The sequence below is a fragment of the Doryrhamphus excisus genome, chromosome 11 (genome assembly GCF_030265055.1).
Source record: "Doryrhamphus excisus isolate RoL2022-K1 chromosome 11, RoL_Dexc_1.0, whole genome shotgun sequence".
In the NCBI taxonomy this organism is placed as follows: Eukaryota; Metazoa; Chordata; class Actinopteri; order Syngnathiformes; family Syngnathidae; genus Doryrhamphus; species Doryrhamphus excisus.
In genome coordinates, this window is record NC_080476.1 from 8,602,808 (window position 1) to 8,625,199 (window position 22,392).

At 40.3% G+C, this 22,392-nt stretch overlaps 3 protein-coding genes across 11 annotated transcripts; 1 reads left to right on the top strand and 2 right to left on the bottom strand.

Moving 5' to 3' along the window:
- Positions 1-83: 83 nt before the first annotated feature.
- LOC131138819 (cilia- and flagella-associated protein 54-like) lies at positions 84-18,251 on the bottom strand. Of its 9 annotated transcripts, none has more exons than XM_058088080.1 (55): positions 18,201-18,251; positions 16,946-17,051; positions 16,687-16,836; positions 16,406-16,571; positions 16,282-16,340; positions 15,167-15,310; positions 14,948-15,061; positions 14,754-14,855; positions 14,482-14,674; positions 14,299-14,397; positions 14,083-14,219; positions 13,905-14,016; positions 13,707-13,783; positions 12,852-12,971; positions 12,653-12,779; positions 12,524-12,561; positions 12,265-12,393; positions 12,004-12,181; positions 11,804-11,937; positions 10,789-10,989; positions 10,614-10,706; positions 10,359-10,547; positions 10,085-10,203; positions 9,859-10,006; positions 9,579-9,734; positions 9,382-9,504; positions 9,167-9,289; positions 8,955-9,075; positions 8,779-8,868; positions 8,580-8,706; positions 8,396-8,501; positions 8,093-8,191; positions 7,879-7,985; positions 6,606-6,803; positions 6,198-6,367; positions 5,999-6,129; positions 5,719-5,928; positions 5,451-5,647; positions 5,130-5,265; positions 4,570-4,693; positions 4,153-4,497; positions 3,988-4,075; positions 3,659-3,829; positions 3,304-3,370; positions 3,033-3,218; positions 2,844-2,930; positions 2,652-2,771; positions 2,459-2,506; positions 2,088-2,387; positions 1,410-1,564; positions 1,230-1,335; positions 943-1,090; positions 657-811; positions 394-540; positions 84-308 (listed from the first exon to the last, which is right to left on the bottom strand). In XM_058088080.1, exons 2-55 carry the CDS (start codon positions 16,979-16,981, stop codon positions 198-200), a joined length of 7,317 nt encoding a protein of 2,438 aa, XP_057944063.1. In that variant the 5' UTR covers positions 16,982-17,051; positions 18,201-18,251; the 3' UTR covers positions 84-197. The 9 variants fall into 9 exon arrangements, with proteins under 9 accessions (XP_057944063.1, XP_057944061.1, XP_057944059.1 ...); XM_058088078.1 differs by having other exon boundaries at positions 16,687-16,852; XM_058088076.1 differs by lacking the exon at positions 18,201-18,251 and adding an exon at positions 17,439-17,642 and having other exon boundaries at positions 14,083-14,195.
- A 357-nt stretch (positions 18,252-18,608) lies between these two features.
- LOC131137890 (alpha-crystallin B chain-like) lies at positions 18,609-19,988 on the top strand. Its single transcript, XM_058086289.1, has 3 exons — positions 18,609-18,935; positions 19,003-19,125; positions 19,197-19,988. Exons 1-3 carry the CDS (start codon positions 18,624-18,626, stop codon positions 19,386-19,388), a joined length of 627 nt encoding a protein of 208 aa, XP_057942272.1. The 5' UTR covers positions 18,609-18,623; the 3' UTR covers positions 19,389-19,988.
- mia (MIA SH3 domain containing) lies at positions 19,937-22,286 on the bottom strand. The gene is made up of 4 exons (XM_058086290.1): positions 22,023-22,286; positions 21,821-21,954; positions 20,879-20,980; positions 19,937-20,786 (listed from the first exon to the last, which is right to left on the bottom strand). Exons 1-4 carry the CDS (start codon positions 22,144-22,146, stop codon positions 20,763-20,765), a joined length of 384 nt encoding a protein of 127 aa, XP_057942273.1. The 5' UTR covers positions 22,147-22,286; the 3' UTR covers positions 19,937-20,762.
- Positions 22,287-22,392: the final 106 nt, after the last annotated feature.

The following is a 22,392-nucleotide window of genomic DNA, read 5'->3' on the forward strand; positions in this document are numbered from 1 at the left end:
CATTGGGATTTATGGTTTGCAGTTGTCACCTTTCTTGATTGGATTCAGAAAAAAATACAACAATGTCATTATTTTCACACTATTTTATTTGTATTTTTTAAAAGGAATGTCATAATAGTCAATACTCAATCATAATTGAGTCGTTTTTTTTAAAACAAACAATAAGCATAGCTTGGTTGAACAAAATAGCTTGCTTGCTATGCTGTTTGATTTAACATGTGGAGGTAAGGGAGGTATATGTTTTTAGGTCCAGAAGAAATGAGCATTTCCCCATCTTCAAAAATAACACTCTCGCCAAAATCACTCAGCTGAAACAAATAGAGAAATAGTTTTGTTGAATGAATGCAAACCGAAATAATTTTTATGTGCGTGGTGGTTACTTTTTTTTTTTACCTGTTTTTGCAAAAGCTTATGTGCCAGCTTTACAAGTTTGGGACTCTGTGTTCCTTTCAGTTTGTTGAGGAGCAAAGTGGCTCTAATTAGAGTCACATTAGATCCTGGTGGCAAGCGAGGCCATCCTGACAGGAGGCTTACCGCTTCCTACAAACATTTATACATGGTGTTATTTTTTTGAGACTCGTTCTCATGACATTGTAAAGGTATTTTAATGACTAATTTGCTAAAATATCACAACAAGATGCTGGTTGTGTTGTTACCTGAAGCAGTGCCATGCTCTCGTCCACTCTGCCTCTCTGTGCTTTTAATTGTGCACCTTCCACCATCAAAAGGGCTTGAATGTTGACATCTCCAAAAAGAGTACAGTCGTCCAGACACTGCTTTAGCACCTGAGCTGTCTTGTCGTGGATCTTAGCTTTGAAAGGTAATACGCCATACATGTATTTGTACACATTAGTTGTAAAGAATAATATGCACAATGGGGACAAAACCTACAACCTTTCATAAGAAAAGCCTGAAAGTAAACGAAAGTACAACCAAACATACCTGTATGAGGAGTTGCAACATCAGAGGCCTGTGCTGCGAGGCAGCGGAACAGAGCCACACGGCAACGTAGCCACAGAAGGCCACTGACCCGCTCACTGGCCTCGACTGCTCTGGGGCAGTCTTCATGCCGTATGCCATCATCCATGTCCTGTTGACAGAATAAAACACAAATATCCACATGCATTCATGCATGCCTTGACAGATTAAGCAGTTATTGTGTATTCTTGTACATTTTTCATGCAATCACAGAGCATTTAAATATTGTTTCCCTGGGTAAATAATTCTACCTGTTCATGGTCACTCCCAACAAATGGGGGATCAAGTGTTGATTTCTCATGATCAAGCACTTTGAGGTCCTGCAGCAGCAACAGTGATGCAACTGCCATCTCCAAACTGAAGATGTTAACATGCAACAGATATTAAACATGATTAAACGAGCAAGGTGAACACAAACAAGGCCATCATACCTTAGTGCAATATGTCCTTGCTGCATGTATAGATTGGCCTTGAGTAGATTGGCCTCTATTTTCAATTCCAGGTTCTCAATTTCACTACAGGAGGAAGATGGGAGCTTTTTCAATATGGATTCCAATAGGAGGTTAGTTTCTTCCAGGAGGAGGTACTAAAGCAGAGAAGATGGCAGATAAGGACAGGAAATGCAGTGGAAAGTAAAGATCTGTTAAAGGGGACCTATTATGCTTTTTCCACTTTTCTGACATATAAATGTAGTATAAATGTAAAGTGTAGTCATGTCAAGGAGTCAGAAGAGCGAGTAGTAACAATGTATCACTGTCCTAACTGTGTTTATTTTGTGTAAGCAATGAAACAAAAGCAGTTGTCTGTGTAGCATTATAGAGTGTGCATACAGGGAGCCAGGTTGCCAATAGCCATTTCCCACCACAATCAGTGGGTCTTTCTGCAAAAAACTTGTATGACCACATTAGATGCTAAAATACGTTGTATAAATTATTTTAAAATTAAAAATTAAACCATTTTCACAGGAAGTACAAAATCCAAAGAAATATAACTGAATAGGGGCAGATTCTGGAAGATCTCGGAAGCTTTCTGTGCTGGTTATCGTGTGTAGCTGCTCTATAGGAGTCCACAACCTGAAAAATGAGCATAACAGGTCCCCTTGAAATTACCTTAATCCTTTCTGGTGTGAGATTTTCCTGCGAAGCAAATAACCTCGCTTTTGTTTTTCTATTCTGCAGGACAGAGTTCTCAGGATGTGTTTGCTCCTTTTTGTGTTCTTCTGTGTCTTCTGTGTAGCTTAATTTTGTAAATGTTCTTTCTTGTGGACCTGGCTCAGGAGGGCTTTGTACAGTGTTACTGACAGCCACGGCGCATTGAACAAGTGCAAGGTTAAATCGGAGCCTCAGTGTGGATCCGGAAAGTGCACTGACCTCTGGACAAAGGTCACAGTTGACAAGTTCCTCACATGCCTAAGAAAGAGTCACAAACAGAAATGGTACTAAAAAGAACAAGTTTTTTTGGTTAAATGCACTGTATGTACCTGAACATTGTCTAGGAGCACCTTGTCATTATGAAACATCTTCTGAGGCTGCAGAACAAGTGCAAAGCATTATTAGTATTGTTAAGCTCAGTTAACTAAAGTCACAAGTTCAAGGTGCATCTGACAACATTAACCACATGACTTAAATATTGGCTCATAAACAAAAAAAGTGTGTATGTGTTCATGTCCATACTTGGAGGAACTCATTAGTGATGTAGCGTCCATTAGGGAGAAGAATCCCCACTCCTTGCGACAGCTGCAGTGCATCTTTGATGGCCTCGGAGAAGAGGCACAGTTCAGCCAGAGTGCGGATCTGCAGAAAAACCTCCCAAATTTTTTAAAAAATCACACTGGAGTATTGTAAAAATGGCTAAAAAATGCTGACCTTTAGTATTTTACTCTCAATATTGCGTTCAACGTCCCTGCAGACAGTCCCCACAAGATGCTGATAAAGGGCAAGCATGGGCAGAAGCTGAAATTAAATTACAAACTTTATTCAACGCTATATATACTCCCTGGACACTTAGTTGAGTAAACTTGAACAATTTAATGTAATAACATTTTGTGTGTATACCGCTATGTAGTAGCCTGTGATGAATAGCCAATGGCAGATAAAGTTCAGGCTGGCAACAGTAGTCCCGAGGTCAGCCCTGTGATGTTCTGAGAAAAGGTCAACCCCAGGGAGTAGTTCATCTCCGATGCTGTATGAAGCATACTGGAGATCATCGAGGGGATGAGCCAGGGAGCAGCACAGCACACACTATTTGGCGGATGGAGATTATACATACAGTACATATGGTCAAAATGTTGGGAATTAACAAAATAATCACTGCTTGAATATTTACCTTAAAAAGGTGAGTAGATAAAAGAGAGCATATGGTTCTCTGGTTGATATCTGAAGTTAGAATATACCTGTAGATGCATGAATAAACAAATACAGCATCTCAGTGTGTACGGTACACCCTTGACATTTCAGCAACCTATTTTTCTACGCTATATCTTCTAAAGGCACAATACTATAGAGGTTAACTTTGCTATAATTTCGAGTAGACCTACTCAGTGTACAACTGTGTACAGTGTACAGCAGTATAGATTTACCTTTACTGAAAATGTAATAAATTTTCAGTAGCTTTTGGCCACGACTGTAGTTCAACATAAACAAAAAAAGCAACAGATAATAATAAATAAACATCAACCTACTGTGCAATCTTAGCAGCAAGCACCGCCGCCTGTAGACATCCCCAAATGCCAGCATGTTTTAAAGTTTGTTGCAGTGTGCCACCACCAAATGTCACCCCATCCCATTTATCAATCACCCCTGAGCTCTGCAAAGCAGCATCAACAGCTTTACTCCAGCAAGTGTGCGCCATCCTACAGGTAAAAAAAGAAGAAAAAAAAAATGCAGTGCAATAATGAATAGCTTGGTAACGTAGTTATGGCTGTGTAATTACAGGAAAGAGGAAGGATACAATGAAGGGTTTGTTTCAAAAGGCACACATTCATAGACTTGGCCGAAAAGAGATTCAGACCGTGTGTTTCCATCGTAGAAATGCAGGTTTCCCATTTCATGCAGTGCATATACTCTGAGGGATTCTTGGCTCTTGCTCTGGAGATATTCTGGTTGAAGTTGGAAAGGAACAATTAATGAAGTTTTCAGTATCTTTTGGAATTTTCATGTATTTTGTGGCCCTTACTTGTGGATGTAGCATATGTAGAGATGACTTTTGGCAAGTGGTCAGGGCTGATAGGGAGATTGTAAAGTGTGTCTGGAGTGATATTGTAGTTATCAATCAGGTTCCAAGGCTGGATGTTTGGTGTGGCCGTAAGTATGGGATTGAAATCAATCTCTGCTTGTATGCGTTGCTCACTTTCCAAACCTGCTTGCGTATGGGCAAGTAGCAGCAGCAGTAATGATCGGCTATAGCGAAAAACTTGGAGACAATGCGGTACTCTTTCGAGAGATTGACGGTAAAAGTGCAGCGTGTTTTCCACATCCAGAGGAACACACACAAGGGCCTGTGAGCGCTTGATCTCTGCATCTTATGACGAACAAGTTAATGTAAGAAAACATTACTTATGTAATTAAATGTGTAATGCTTCAGTGTTCTAACCTATGAGCTCCCTTTTTGTAGGATGCATGACGAGGTGAGCATTCTTGTGGCTTGACGGGCGCTGAGCAGGTTGAGGTATCCATCCACTGAGCACCTGGCAGCCTGCATAACTCTTGTATGTGACCTAAAAAATAATCATACTTTAGATTCATTCATTCATTCATTTTCTACCGCTTTTTGTCACGAGGGTCGCGGGGGTGCTGGAGCCTATCCCAGCTGTCTTTGGACGAGAGGCGGGGTACACCCTGGACTGGTCGCCAGCCAACCACAGGGCACATATAGACAAACAACCATTCACACTCACATTCATACCTATGGACAATTTGGAGTCGCCAATTAACCTAACATGTTTTTGGAATGTGGGAGGAAACTGGGAGTACCCGGAGAAAACCCACACATGCACGGGAGAACATGCAAACGCCACACAGAAATGGCCGAGAGTGGAATTGAACCCCGGTCTCCTAGCTGTGAGGTCTGCGCGCTAACCACTAGACCGCCGTGCAGCCCTACTTTAGATTACATGCTAAAAAAACAATTACTTAAAAATGATGATGTTCTACCTCTTTTCCAGTGACCCATTCGGTTTTCAGATGGTGTGGTTGTGGGACATTTGGACCTGCATTAGTACTAATTCTTTCAAGCAGCTTCCTCTGGGCCAGGATCAGGAGGGGCGTTACTGTCAAGGCGTATCGGTCACTAGGATGACACAGGTCAGATTTACATTTATGTGTCGCTCTTCAGTTCACATGGTTTTGTGACCACAAAGTGGCCAAAATTAAGTACTATAGCAAAGACAATTCAAGAAAAACTCCCTTTTTAAACCTGCTGCATGTTTTTAATACAGCTCATGGTATTCTGCTAAAAGATTGACATCCATTTACCGGGTGTATGAGTTGAAAAGTAAGGCGAAGTGTGCCAGGTTTTCCCATTTGCCCCCATCATGGAGCAGCTCAAGAGTGTGCAACACCAATGTGCGGACCCAACGCATATCCACCTGGGTGCAGTCATCCAGTGGGACTGAGAAACAAAGATTGAACTCTTCTTCCTCTTCAGTTACGCTGTCATACACACGCCACAGCTTGAGGTGACAACAAATAAATGATTAAAATAGAATGAAACAATATTTTCATGTATTCACAAGCTACTTACTCCCAGTCTGCTGAGCATGTCTAGAATCAGATCTGTTGTGTACACCAATAGAGGGGTGAAGATCTTGTGCAACTCCACTGATGTAACCAAGAAGGGAGGTTGAAGCTGAGCAGCCGTCTGTTGCAATGCGGTAATTCTGCTGCTTTCTTCCCACACAGTGTGACAGACTTTCTGCAGAGTTGTCCAGTGACCTCCGCGATGTGCCAACACCTAAAAACAAAAATCAAAATACACAAATTAAACAAAGATACAATTATAGCATGTGATTAACAAACTATACCATGGCCTTGCGCAGATGTAAGGCAGCTTTCCCCAGTGAGTCCATTAGCATTCTAGAAGCAGTTTTCTGCTCCTCTCGCTGTTGAAAGTGGTCTTGGTCCTCTTCACCACTGCCCCCAGAACCGTCATATACTGCAAGATAGCAGTAGCAACATGATTTCCTTTTTTCTAAACATTGCCCATTTTGTCATTTTACCTACTTTCGTTTTTATTCCAGTCTTTGTTGAAAGTATCATTTGACTGATCAGAGTCTGAAAAGTGTCTCCCATAAGTAAGTAGCGGTTTGAAGGCTAGCTGTTCCTTTGAGTGTCTCTGTATCAGGAAACCAGAGTTGGCCAGAAAGAATCTTGATGGATTTAAGTGGTTGTATCTGAAACACATTGCATATAGGATCTCATAGGAGATCTCATTTAAATGGTGTATAAAGGCGTGGACTACAGTTCATATTGAGAGGTGTTTCTTTTAACAAGGTAAGAAACGATGATTTATGGGAAGTAAACAGTTTGTGGACAGGCTTCCCCAATCCTGACACAGTGAGCTAGCTGTAACATTTGGAGCAGATCACGTAGCTGCCTCATAGGCAAGAAGAAGAAGCAGTATGTGTGAACCTGGATTGAAGGGATTCTTCATGGAACTCATGTAAGTCCCACTCAAATAGCGTCAGATGTGCCTGAGCGATGCAGTAGTTGAGCTGAGACCTCCACGCTCTCTCTTCAGAGCACGTTTTCCTCAATTGAAGCCTCCTCTGTTGGACTTTAAAGACAGACTTCAGCGCGGACAGAAGCCTCTCCACAGCCTGAAGCTCCCTACACAAAAAAGAGCAATTGCAGCAATACATTTATAATACATTTTCATTCATTCATTTTCTACCGCTTATTGTCACAAGGGTCACGGGGGTGCTGGAGCCTATCCCAGCTGTCTTCGGGTGAGAGGCGGAGTACACCCTGGACTGTTCGCCAGCCAATCACAGGGCACATATAGACAAACAACCATTCACACTCACATTCATACCTATGGACAATTTGGAGTCGCCAATTAACCTAGCATGTTTTTGGAATGTGGGAAGAAATAATATTGTAATAAAATAATTTTCCTGTAATATAATTTCTACGTATTATAATTGTAATATAATTTCTATGTATTTCAATGTGTTTTAAAAGAGAAATGAAATGACATTAGGTTTGCAATATGGATGATATGTTTTCATTTTCATTTGTACATTTCATGTAGGAAAGGTGCATTGAGGCAATTCCTTAAAAATAATCCTTTCTGAATGTTCCTAAATAGGCTTTTTACTCACATTTAGAGTTTAAAAACCAGTATCATTAAACAAACAAATCTTACTTTGAGCTGACACAAGTAAACAAAACCTGTTAGTGTGAGAGGTCTCACTTGCTCACATTTTGTATTAGCTGAACGTTTGAGGGCGAGTTTAAGAGTTGATATGGTAATACTAAAGAAAAAGAGTAAGACAAAAATATGCTTGCTGACTATTTTTTAAAATAATGTCCCAAAGTTGAGAAATTGATATCCCTTTACATAAAATTTGATGTAATTATCGTTATAATCGTTTACCACACAGAGATTCCCCTAGTTATTATAGATAAAAACGTATTTCCATATGCGATTAAATGAGATCAATTTGAGTTAACTATGGAAAGTGCGCTTAATCGCAATTAAATATTTTAATCGATTGACAGCCCTTATACATACATGCATACATGCATACATGCATACATGCATACATGCATACATGCATACATGCATACATGCATACATACATACATACATACATACATACATACATACATACATGCATACATACATACATACATACATACATACATACATACATACATACATACATACATACATACATACCTGACAGTTCTAGCTTTCAGAAGTGCACCACGACGAAGTTTAAACTTCCGTTTCTTTGTAGTACTTTTCTGAGATCTCCTTGGAGTACTTTTCTGAGACAATAAGTTCTGGAATTTAAAAAAAAGCTTCATTTATTTATGCTTTACAGAAGATTAAAAATGTTATTGACCATTTAATTTGAATAGAAAATCTAAGAATAATTGTACAATGGAACCTCTGTGTCAATTTCCGTTTTGGCTGATTTGCTGCCACCTGTCTGCTGTCTTTTGCAGTGCACTGCTGGTCCTGCCGGGGTGGAGCCACCTGTGCACACCTGAGAACAAATAGTCATCAGGCTTTCATAAACCGTGTTGTGAAGCTCACTCATTGCCAGATTATTTCCTTGGACTTCAGCAGCTTACGCTTCTCCTAACACTCTTTTGTACAAAAACTAAAGTTTGTATATTGTGAGGATAAGCAGCATACAAAATGGATGGATGCATTATTTTCAAGTCTATCCAGTCTATTGCAGTTTTACCTGTGATGATGGCGTGTCTGTCGGGGTGGGTTCATTAGCTTCTTCTTTATCACACTGACTGTTCCTCTCCAAACATTCTGTGGATGTTTCAGTTACCTCATCTCTCCTGATGAAGATACACACATGAATCTATGTATGTATTTATTTTTTGATTATGCAAACCACGGTTGGGATTAATTTATACTTGGCCAGAAAGTCAAATATTGCTTGACCCCATTGTATCACAAGTTCTGGGTGTCCTTCTTCCAAGGCTCTCTGAAGTAGCAGTGCCGAAAACTCAATGAAATTTGAATGGTTCCTGAGATGCATAACTACAAAAAAAGCATAACCATAAATGCCAAAATATAACTGATTTAAAATAAAATGTGATACACACCACTTACCGTCTTCATAAGTGTTCTTTAGAGCTCTGCTGAAGAGCCGCTCGCGGAGTACAGCAACAGCCTCAGAACCACTCAGAGAGGGTAAAATCTCTATGGAAATGAAATGTTATTGCAGAATTTACTACTCTGTAATATCATATAGTTTTTAATAATGTTTAATAAATGTAAAGTATTACTATTCACTGGACCAGGAGGTGCGTCTATTGTGATTGTTTCTCTGTACTTCCCATAAAGTTCTTTCAGCTGCAGACTTGTTTTTAGTTCCTCCTTCATTGTAGCAGAATTTTCCGTCTTTGACTAAGAACAGACATACACAAAACACAAACTGTGTAACACAGTATTTATGATTTATACCAGGAAAGAATAACAACTCAACATGCATCTTTACCGCCACATGTTTGTTGGGAAGTCTACCGAGTCGCTCTTGGGCATCAAAAATGTCTTGGAGAAGAGCACGACCGCTGTCAATCACCATGCCCGCCTTAGGATGCTCCTTCGCTGCACGCAATGCCTGGCCATAGAGGAAATTACATGATACAATTTTGTTATTTAGGACTTTTTTTAAGATTACAGTTATATTTTGTGACAAACATGCACACACACCTTGGACAGATAGTTGGTGATACAGGCGATCATGTGCATAAGGGACTCTACTGTGTTTCTGGACCATTTTTGTTTGAGATAAGGTCCATTCTGTTTCAAAACCGTCAAGCATTTGGTGAGCAACTGAAAAACAATAGTTTGGGGAAGTTTTTCAAACAATATCAGAAAAACAATCCCATTGAGAAAACATGTTTTACCTCAATTGCAGGATCACAAGGGATCTGATGGAAGATGAACGGAACCAAAAGGGCATAACAGCTTACTACAGCTTGAACGACAAAGCTGCTGTCATTTAACCACATGGCTAAGTCCATGGCCACTAGTAACCGTTCACATTCATGAAGTCTGGCTTCCTATATATACAGACACATGTGCATATTTCATGTTTAACAGATCTTACACATGTTCATAATAATACATGTAAAAAAGCACATTATGGTCAGTCGTCTGCTAGCACTTTGAGTAACACTGTATGACCTGTTTCCAGACAAAGAGTCCGCATATGCTGCCTGAGTCACACAGGAGTGAGTGCTGCTGAATGTTGATGTCTATCTCAATGAAGATGGACGTCAGGAAGAGCTGACACAGGAGAGGAGATGAGTTTTGCAGGGCCTTCAAATGCAGCCTTCAATAGGGACAGGAGACAAATGAGTTGAGCCAGGACCAAACAATACTGTAGATATTTATGAGCTTTCATCCTTACGCAGTTGATGCAAGCCTATCCTGTGTGCTTTGTGGCCCACACTCAGGAAGGGTATAGTGATTCCACAATTCCTTGCAGGCTCTCTTTGCGATGATGTATTGCTTGGTTTGGAATGCCACCTGAGCATGGAGCCAAAAAAAAAAATAAGGTAATACTATGACTAGTAACTCCTCATCACAATTTTAAGACCAGTTACAATAATTTACATTTTGCACCGGTGGATATTAGGAGGTTCTAAGTAAAGCTTCAAAAAGTGTAACTCAAAAAAGCGTACCTGTGCTAAGTGAGCCCATGTGGAGAGCAATGACTGTGGCATGGATGCCATTAGTGGGATGCTGGTTCCTCCTATGCTGTTGCCCAGCAACTTCCCTTGACTGTTGTATGCTGCGAGAGCAAACGCGTACTTCTGGTTTGGTTCAAGCCCTTCCACCTTCAGCTCCCACTCACCAGAAACTGCTGGTACCTGGGAAATTTTTTTTTGTGTAACATTCGTCTAAGAAGTTGACATTATGTGCAAAAAATGGCATACAAAATTTCCAGTTCCTGCTAGGCTGCAGTCTCCAAGGCGAACTTTAAGGTTGATAACCTCAGCTGCACGGCCACAGAGTTGATACCAGAAAACCTTAATTGACGCAGGAAGGGATTTAATTGAGATCCTGAAGCATGATGTTTAAATTGACAAAAAAAACAAAAGGGATTCTCACTTGTTCCTCCATATGGTATGGAGCAGGAGCAAAGGTTAAAGAGTGGTCAGTGCGGTAGATTAAAATGGGAGGAGGCGGAGGGCTTTCCTGTTCCTCTTCCCTCACACCTTTGCCTTCATTTTCAAGCGAGTACTTTGGGTTGTTAGCCGTGTACAGTTTTCTCTCTTCCATTCCTGCCTTCTCTACTAAAGTGCAGGCTTCCTAGTGGGGGTGATTGGAAAAGAACACTTAAAATAGCAGTTTACATCACATACTGTATATAGTCATCCCTCACCACAGTGCGGTTCGAAATTTCACGGCTTCTCGCTATCATAGTTTTAAAATATATGCATTTATGAATCATGCTATTTTGTGGTTGAAAACGGCCTAGAATTAGTAAGAAAGCATAAATTAAGCATTTTCTACCTAAAAATAGTACAAATACACGTCATTTACTGCGATTGACTGGAAATCATTCCAGGGTGTACCCCGCCTCCCACTCATAGTCCATTGGGATAGGCTCCTGCATACCCATACGCCACCCATATGAATATTAAGCAGCATAGACAATGAATGAATGAGTATAAGGTATTCAGAAAATGCATTAAAAGATGTGATGCTATGCAGTATTCTACATTGGTCACTAGGTGTCAGTATATTACTGTTATGTAAGCATTAGACTTTATCACCAAAACAACAGGCATACAACAACATAATAATCATTTAAATAATCATCAAATCATCATAATAATAACTATTGTTGCAGCTGTTGGCAGAAGAGGACAAACAGGTATTTTGTCCCGGGCCCAGGCCTGAAGGGGGGGCCCAGAACTGGTGTGTATGTGGTGTGACGAGGGGCACACTGAGATTATTTTGTCCCAAGTCAAGGCAAAGCTGTCAACAGCCCTGACTCTATCACTACAAGAATATTTGATTTATACATAAGAAATCCAACATCATGGAAATCCGCTTGTCATGGTTGGGTCTGGAACCAATTATCTGAGATAAACGATGGATTTATATTTGTGCATACAACCTCTAGTAGACTCCTGATTTCACTGGAATCCTTTGACGTCATGTTGTCATACAACAGCAAGGCTTTCTGGGACAGAAAAAGTGCTTTGGACACTTTGTTCTTCTTGATCTTGTTCAACAGATCAGACTCTGTACCTGCAAACAAAAAAACTATATAGCAATGGCAAGTGCACACATAGAAATGTTACAAATAAGGCTCACCTGATTTTAGCTGAATTAACTTGAGTGAAGCCCGATGGCGGACAATGTTCAACTCAAGAAGAAGGTCTATGACAAGCGAGCACATTTGTGGAGACTGGCAATATCGAGACTGTTTCACATCTAATTCTTCTTTTTCCTTCTCGTTCATTTCATCCTCTCTATTTCCCTCCTCTCTCTTCTAAAATGACAATTGCAACGTTCTACTGTGACATGAGGGGACATGATTGATGCGGCATAATAAACGTCATAAACGATACGTACCAGCAAGTAAGCAGTATCAGTGGCCGCAGAGCCATCTTGGGGCATCAGCATGACCACACGCTTGACCAGAGCCTGGAAACCCTTTGTCACTACCTCACACACTTTCTCAAGGAGCTCTTTACGTGACCCCTGTGAATGCACACATTGTACACTTTTCACCTGCAGGGCTTTTAGAAGGTGATTAAAAGGTTATGCAAATAGTTGGCAACGTCAAAATCCCAGCCAAAGAACTACAATGCAATGCAAAAACATCAGTTACCTGAAGAAAGGAAAATGTCTTTTCACCATCATCTTTGACTTCACATGCAATTATAGAGAAAATATTGTGGTATTATACTGAAGCATATATACTGCATGTGGGTGTCATATACAGCTTAATAATCCTTACTGCGATCAGCTGCACTCTCAAGCAGTAAGACCAAGCTGTGAATCATCTCTGCTGTCTTTAAGCAGTCAATTGTTGACAGGTCACAAGCGAAGGCCACATCACACTGCATGGATAAACACCATGTCCACTACATAGTAGGATATAAAGAGAGTGTGTATTAAGTCATGGCCAAATCAATGGTTATATTTTTAAGTGCTACCTTGTCATGGTCTTGTGTGAGATCTGGGTTTGCCAGCTGATCCATCACTATAAGCAACTTCAGCTTTCCCCACAGAAACAGCAAAACATCCCAAACTAGTTCTGCATCTGGCTGTGCATTCTACAAAACACACACATACTTCATGACACTTTCTGTCAAACTGCAGACATCTTTCCAAGCATCTTCTATACAATGATTCTATGTGTTATGAAAGTGTTGGAAAATGTTCTTTATTGATGATTAAGTCCTGCAAATTAAAAAAAAAAGGAAACAAAAACCTGACAGGAGTGTCATGGTTTTATTGGGTGGCTCTGATACTAACTGCAAATTGAGCCTTTTAAATACTGCCGTATGGATATTTTGTTGAGGGCAACACTTGCAACGAGTTGCCCATGGTGGCACAGAACCGAGAAGGTTTAATACAACCAAACTCAGCATTACAAGATTGATGATCAGAGGACTAGCCCCCCGTCAGTGGTGAGTAAAGTCAGGTTGAAATGCTTAACTGAGCAGGTCGAACCTTGCTTTATTTTATTGTGGATAAAACTATTCCTGAGATGCATAATAAATGGGCCTGTTTTTCTCCTGCAACTACTGTTGCTGATTATTGTTCTCTGCTTAAGTGAAGCCTTTTCTAACATTTTCCACTACAAATTAAGTAATAAAATTATGTATGATTCAAGTGGATTGCTATCAGTATTGGATGATATTGAGGGCTGCAATATTGATATTGGAGAAATATTTATTTTATTAAAAATCTGCTAATTTACAGGCTAATTTCCATTTCCACAATTTACAGCTGAGTGCAAAAAGGCCTAAAAACTACAAATTGTATCCACTATTATATGAACTTACAGGGACAGAACCACAAACAGCCTTGTGCAGAGTCTCCGTCAGACTTATGAGCCCATCAATGCACCACTTGTGTCTTTCTGTTCATGAACAAGACCATGTTATGATTTGAACTGAAATATCATATAGGGGCTCGCTATAAAAACTTAGACATTCTAGATAAACATTTAGGTGGAAGGTATGAACAATCACAATGAGTACCAGTGCTGACGTCCTCTCGAAGCCGTTTTCTGTGGGAGGACTTCAGTGTGTTGAAACCATTGATTAAGGCAAGCTCATGTTCTGCCTTCCTGAATGAAGGGCCCTCCACCGCCTGATATACACAACCAGAATTTATAACACTATTTTTTTTTCTCATGCAAAGAACGCTAGTACTTACAGACAAGATCTGCAGCATCGCTTGGGCGTGTTCAGCCAAAGCATCGGGTTGCTTGTACTGCATCATGAACTTAATGAACCTCACGGCAGCAGTGATGGGTACTTTGTTTTCTCCTGTAGCAAGACAACGAACAATGACTTCATGGAGATAAAACATGGAGATAAGACACCATTCCCCGGCTGTAGTCTTTATTGTGTGAGACAAGAAATAACATACCTGCAATAGCTACTTCCATTAGAGTCGATGTCGTGGTCAGCGCACTGAGAGGCACACAGCACTGATCGCTACGCTTTTGATCACTCGTACTAGCCACGCCTTGATTTTATGCAAGCATATTCAAAGTCACTCTTCTATTATATTTAATGGCCAAACACACTACAGGCATGTATTTGTACTGACCGGATAATATACCAATGCCCGCAGAAAAGAGTTCCAGGACCACCTCTTGCAACTCCGGTTCATCCGGTATCCTCGCCTGCAGAGGACGCAGAGAGCTGTCCCAGAGAGCTTCAGAGATGGCCAAGAACTGGGCTGCACTGCTGTCAAAGAGGCCCATAAGCATCCGCTCCGTTGCGTTACGAGGCCATGGTATCTACAGCACATATAAAGCTTTTTCATTAAAATGTCAACGATGAACAAAGCCAGGATTGGATTTAACAGATTTTCTATACATTTGGAAAGTCCTGCAGGGTAGTTTTGGTCTTGATTATAATAATATGCTTGGGTTTCCTCCTGGTCTCAAACACAGCCCGCTTGAACATCAAGGCAGCAAGCTGAAAGAAAAATAATCCTATTAATGTTTATTGGCTGAGATTGAAGCATATTGTAGCAAAATGCTATATCGGAATAATAGTTAGTCTAGTGCCTTGATAGAGGCCTCTCTATAAGCCATCTGAGTCTCTTGATTGGCAGGACCATCACTCTGCTTCTCCTGCTCTGCAAGGTCGTTGATTCTTCCAAGGGCTCTCCTGGCAAATTCCTGTTAGCATTTACAAACAAATGAATATAAAATGAAGCGGTAAACAGCACAAATGGTATTAGCAGATAATTAAGGTCAGGTCAATCCAAGATTGATATCACTCACCTCCGCCTGCAGAGAAGCCTGGTTGGCATAGTAACAGTGGCATACAGCGCAGTAGAGTGTGACAATCCATGGAAGATGTTTAGTGGTCATGATGTGCATATATGGCTCTAAACTGAGGCTTGCCCACAGAAGGTACTCCAGTGCCTTGAAGAGAATGGGATATTGATATATTAGAAAAAACATATTTCTCTAAATCATAACATTACATAGCATTACATTACAGAAGAGAGTGACTTATACAGTGACTTATTGTCCCCCAGAGTCTAACGCTCTTTTAAACCTTCATTCTGACCTGAACACAGTACAATGCCATCAGCATTCTTCATTCTCATTACAAGGACGGCATGCATTAAGAATAATAAAGAAAAACATGAAGTGCATATTATTATCACTCACTCTGTAATTTGGATGTACAATTTGCTGGATTTAAGTATGCTGGAAAATAAAATGGAATTACATGATGTCTTTGAATGCAACCCCTCACTGTTCCTAATAATTAAAATGTTCTGATACTATTAAAGAGCCTGGTTTTAGACAAATATCTGTAGATATTTGATAATGGTGATTTATCATGATTAACTAATTTAAAAACTGTGATTAATCTGATTTTTGACATTTTATACTTTCACAGTTGTAGTGAAAACCTAAAATATATAACTTCCGGTGAGCAGAACAGGGATTAAAGCGAATACTGGTGTATGCCGTTGAAATTATTTGTGTGAGTGTACATTGTGTAATGCATGAAGACATAAAATACATCACAACAATGTCGAAAAGCAGTTAAAGCTTATCTAAGTGTCAGACATCATGAAAATAATGCTTGTTATATGTCAATTTGCATTCTTATACCCCATCAGTGTGCATTAACTTCTTTTATATGTCCTTTGTTAATGCACTGCACTGTTTGAGCTCCATAACCAATTTTCTGACAGATTTTAGGCACTATTTACAGGCTGTTAGAATGTAGCTAGCAAGCAAGCCTCACTTTCAAGCCCTCTGTGGAGCGTGGCTGGACATTCTTCCAGGTGCATGCATTTAAAATTATGCAAATTACGCAAGAGTACGGGAATTAAATTTCGAAGGTTGCACTGTACCATCCAACAAGCAATACTTACGTGTGAATTATGATTCACTTTCATCAGGTAACGGCAAATGTTGTAGATGTGCAAAGTACCTGTAAAATACAAATTTGATGTTTCATTTCAAGATAGAGTGGTATCTTTTGTTGTAATAGTGTACCATTATAAATTTGCCAACAGAGGTGCTCATGCGGCTGAAAAGCCTGCATCATTATCCTGATGAAGTTCAGCACATGCAGCAGTTTCGAAAGCCCCTTCTGGCTGAGAACCATTGGCCTTTTCTCCAACTCAAATATGCACACTGCACACCCCAGCATTGAACGAACCTACACTCGCACACACACACACAGACCAGCAGTCAAAAATTTACAGTATCAACAGTGATTCAGATTCTTAGAAGTTTGATTATAGCATGCACAAAAAGCATTGTGCACGTTATACCTTCATACTAAAGATATCTTGGTCTGAGTCAAAACCTTCAGGGAAGAAGCAGGTCATTAAGTGGTCCATATCTTTAATGTCACTTATACTGGTGGAGCAGAACTGAAACAGGAGCAGACTGTACCCTTGGGATAGAGCCAGCTGGTACAACTGCAAACATATCAAACTCATCACACAAAAAACAATATATAAACTGTAATAATAATACAAAAATATACCATATACCATAGTCACATCATCAGTAATTTCTCTTCTGTACCTTTGATCCAGCAAGAAAATCTCCAATCTGTAACATGCGCTCCTGGTACAATGTAGAGGGCAGACGTTGTTTATAGTTTCTCCAAATCTCTGCCAGTAATGTACTCCTTTAGAGGTTATAAAAAGAAACACGTATCAATACACATAATAATACATAAATAAGGTAAATCATCCATGTAATAATATGATTACAGTAGCAACCAGGTAGAGTATTGGTTTTACTTCCTCGTATAAATGTATCTAAGATTTCTGTGTAAATATTAGTTAAAACAATTCGACATTTTTTTAGCAAACAAAAAGTAAAGCAAATAAACTAGAAAGCACTTTTCACAGTGACCTCTAAAGATATATCAATATTATTGATGAACTAACCACAGCAGATGTATTCTGTTTAACAGAGAAGGGAATAAATAGAACTTGAAAAGTATCCACATCTGAATGTTTACATCGAAGCCTCCTGGAGAATAAAGTAGTTAGCTAACAAGCTAACTTACCCTTTAGCATACGAGACGTTGTCCTGGCTGGGAGCCGACGCTACTCGTTTCATCATTGTCATAAACGAGCTAATATCTCGCTCAAAAGATACAATAACTGGGTTTCTTTTGTCAAGTTTCCCATAATAGGTAGCGGGTAATTCAACGGTGGCCATTTTATAATGATTTTAAGATGCAAAAAACAAATCCGTAGAAAGGCATATCACCATGGTAACGTCCCAGTGGTAACGACGCTAACTAGACTGACGTCATTGATAGTGACGTGAGATGCGTTTCAGTGGTAAGAACAAAGTCGGAATTCATGGACTCTATACTGGTCTTTTTATGGACACTATACTATGATTGCATACATTATATAAACTTAACTAGTGCAGTATGTAGATAATGGATGGGAACACAATTACTTTCTTCTCTCTACATATAAAAGCTGCATAAAATGTGCAAAATATGCCAAATTGTTATAATTTGTAGAAACCATTTCCATTGTAAGAGTTCATAGTAATAACTAGTTTTGATATAATTATATTGACGGTGATGTGTTCCTCTATATTTTGGCGCCCCCTAGAGGCCATGGCATCCGTCTATATACCCCAATGGGCCAGCAGGCTGCACTTACTAAGTACTACTTTAGTACTATGGCTTTTGTTAAGGTATCACCCAACAGTTTGCTCTTTCTACCACCTGTAGACTAAGAATGTGGAGAAGGGGAACATTTAAATGTGTTATGTGATGATTAATGACACTCTTGAGATTCCAGCATACCTTTTAGAAAGAAGATATTTGACATCTGAGCCCACAGCAAAACGGTACACGCTTTAGATGCCACCTAATGCTGCACCATACAAACTCATCACTTCCCATTCAAGCCCCACATCCACTTTGCTCGCAGTCCTAAAGCTTCTGGCACTGGCAAGCCAGCAGGCTAATGCTCTGGCAGCTCGTACTCATACAAACATGTGCACTGGGATCCAGACGGGGGCATTTCCTGGGTAGAGAACACAGGCAACATCAGCAGTATTCCCAGCCAATGTCACCTCATGAGGGAGAGCGAGAGAGAGCGAGAGAGACAGCCAGCCACCGTTGGGGAGATGAAACAATGAGGGCAATGGTGGGATAAACAGTTGACATCATTGTTCTAGAAAGATCAGCACTGCAAGTGGGGTGTAATGGGGCGGAGGGAAAGATATGGACACTCAGGATGAGATGGGAGGGGAAAGCACTATAAATGTGCTGCAGGAAGGCCCACCTGAGATCAAATCTGACAAAGAGTCGGCCTCAGACACTTCATCGTTGTTTCATCTCCTCCGGATACTCATCATGGATATCCCCATCCAGTACCCCTGGTACCGCCGGGCCTTCCCGTACAGACGTCCCGACTTGTCTTTTGTTGAATCTCTCACAGATTGGCCTCTCATTTGGCCTTTCCCGTGGTCCTTCGCTTTGATGCGTCCCACCCTCATGCGCTGGTTAAACTGGCCTGAGAATGGACACAGTGAGGTAATTCATGTTTGGGACATTGATAGTAGCAGAAGTATTTTTCCTAAAAAGTGTACTCTCTATACAGATGCACGTGGAAAAGGACCGCTATGTGATTTACCTGGATGTGAAGCATTTCTCTCCGGATGAGCTGAGTGTCAATGTCAGTGATGAGTTCATCACAATCCACGCCAAACATGAAGATAGACAGGTAGGTGAACACCTTTAAAAAGTTTTGAAAAAAAAACCCAACATGCGTCAACTCATTTTTTGTCTTTCCAGGATGACCATGGATTTGTGTCCAGAGAGTTCCTGAGGAAGTACAGGCTCCCCTCTGGAGTGTCATGCGCTGACATCACCTCCAGCTTGTCGTTTGACGGCGTGCTGACAATCACCGCGCCCAGGTCTTCACCTGGCCCCGAGCGCAACATTCCAATATCGTGTGAGGATGGATCAGCCAAACAGAAAATGTAGAACCGAGCTGGAGGTCTGACGCAGCTTCATTATACTAATCATCACAATACTAAAATCCTGTTTGTATTTAACCTGTTTTGTAAGCAGGTGAGTGCATGTATAGGTGGGGCAGCCATGATGACGGTAGATTTCTGCAAAGAGCCTTCTAATAAACTAGTATCTAACTTACTATTGTCACATAACTGCAAAACATAGATTGATAGGTTAGGGTATCAGAAAAACACAGCCAATATTGAAATATTCACACCACCTTGAATGTAAAAGTGATCATATTTTTAAATTGGATTTCACCTAAAATGCGTCAACTCCAAAAGAATGATAATTTTAGAGCCTGGATCAGTGGGAGTCCATGTTTTTGTATGTGTGTGAGTTCTCTGTAGGTGTCATGTGTGCATTAACTTGGGACCAGGCGTGTGCTCCACTGAGAAGGGGTGAGCAGGTGCTGGATGAAGAAGAACGACTGTAACTCTTATATAACCTGTATATGTGTGTTGCCAGAGTGAGAATGTGCTCAATGATGACCCCCTTAGCAAATGATAAAGATCCCCTGGTGTATATTAACAGAAAATACATAGAATAAATGTTGAAATATAAAATGAACGACTGTATTTTGTGTGTTTACATCAACCAAAGTCCTATTTTGACAAAGCTACCGTACAATAATAACCTCACAATAGTGTTTATTTTCTTTCTTCTTCAATACCAAAATACACACAGGAGTCAAAAATACATGCAAACTAGATTATGATGAAGAATTATGTAATACTATGTTACGGAGTTGGTTCATATCCTTCACAATACAGATACTGGTTGGCATGAGTATGTTTGCAAACATATACTGTCCAGAGTTTGTACCTTTTTCATACAATATTGCACATAAACAAGTCAGTTTGTCCTTATCGTTTTGCAAAATTGAGTGTCAACAAAACGTTGCCGACTCACAGTCCGTGCTTTTCTATTGTGTGTAACTGCTAAATAACCCACCATGGGGCCAAAGAAAGTTGCAAGTATAAAATTCATTTTCGGAAATATTTGGAACGTATTAATTGGATTTACATTAATCTTTTGGGGAAAAACTGCTTTGATTTTCCTACGGTTCAGTTTATATCAAACTTTTTGTACTAAATTACTAACAACAACGGCGGTACCAGTGTACTGTGTTAAATGCATTTCAATAATAATAGTTAATATGTGTATCATTATGATTAAAGTTTGCACATAGAGATACAGTATAAGGTGATGAAATAAGAATTAGCTCTCAGTATGATCTTGTAGTATCGTGTCATATAAAATGGTAATGGTAATGGTAATGGTATTGGTAATGGTAACAGTAAAATAACCAAACAGTTGAGCTCTTCCTTTTTGGATGCCAGTTCAGTTACAGTAGAAGTCCCATTTCTGTAAGCAAAATAATACATTAAAAGAATTAGCATTAGCTTTTTTTCCGTGAATTTAGTTGTGTGCTATACAGCATGTACGTGTTCACCCACAGTTGTCTTCACTTCTGTGTTAGCTGGCATGAGAGGATGCACCTCCTCCACCACAGTGCTGGGAAAGTAACCAAGACGAGCTCCCTGTTCTCCATCTTGGACCTGTGAACGTGTCAGTCATGATATTTCTTGTGAGCATTAACTTCCATAGCTGAGGGTCCAGTACCTGCACCCATAATTCAAAATGATTGGGACTACCTTAATAAATTGTTTAATGAATCAGAGGCTTGATTAGGATGATTTATTGTACTGAATCTAAATCAGTTGTTTTACCAAGTCATTTCTATACTGTTTGGACATTTTTTTGTTCTCGAATTTTGTTCAAATTTGTTCTTAAAGTGTATAAAGCTTAGAAATCTATGGTCGGAACTGCAGTCTCTTTTTCAACATATCTCTACACTCATTTAAATATGCATTCATTCATTCATTCATTTTCTAACACTTGTCCTCACGAGGGTCATGGGGGTGCTGGAGCCTATCCCAGCTGTCTTCGGGCGAGAGGCGGGGTCCACCCTGGACTGGTCGCCAGCCAATCACAGGGCACATATAGACAAACAACCATTCACACTCACATTCATACCTATGGACAATTTGGAGTCACTAGCATGTTTTTGGAATGTGGGAGGAAACCGGAGTACCCGGAGAAAACCCACGCATGCACGGGGAGAATATGCAAACTCCACACAGAGATGGACAAGGGTGGAATCAAACTCGAAATCGGATCTCGTAGCTGTGAGGCCTGCGTGCTAACCACTCGTCCGCTGTGCAGCAATCATTTAAATATATTTAAAGATATATAGTCATATTTGTATTATAGTTGGCACAGGTCCTAATAACAATAATAATAATAATAATAATAATACACCGCCAGCTAACAAACAATGCGCAGTGGGTCGCAAATGGCCAACTTTGGTTGTACAGTATTCAATTAGTTTTACTCACACTTCCAGCCCAGAAGAGGTTGCCAGTGTCCTGCAGCATGGCATAGACATAAACAAGCTGCCCCTGTCTGATGGAGATGAACCTGCAGTCTTCTGGGTTGTAGTCTTGTGTAGCACGAGCTATCAGGATGGCATCTGTACAGCAATATGGTAAAATAGTGGAAAAAATGGTATTTTCGGTATTTTCATGTGTAGGTACTTACAGCTGCAATCCGAGTCTGCACAGAGTTTCCGGGTAGAGAGTTTAGTCATCTGTCTTCCAGCATCAGAGGTCGGAGAGAACAAAAGGCCAAGTAAGACAAACATAATTTTTTTGCAAAAAGGCATGTTTGCACCCGCTGATTCACGATGCTCTTCTACTTCAGAACTCTACAAACTCCTTTTGTAGAGGTGTTGTGACGGTGCACACTATTTGTAGATCCCCCTCACTCCCTCTTCTCCTTGCTTACACAGAAGTCCTTTGAAAGTGGGTAAACAGGATGGAGGGATGAGGAGGAGGGGGTGCAAATTTGACAACCTCATGCTTGTGTTCCGACCTCCACCCCCCCCCCCCCCCCCCCATCCCAATCTGGC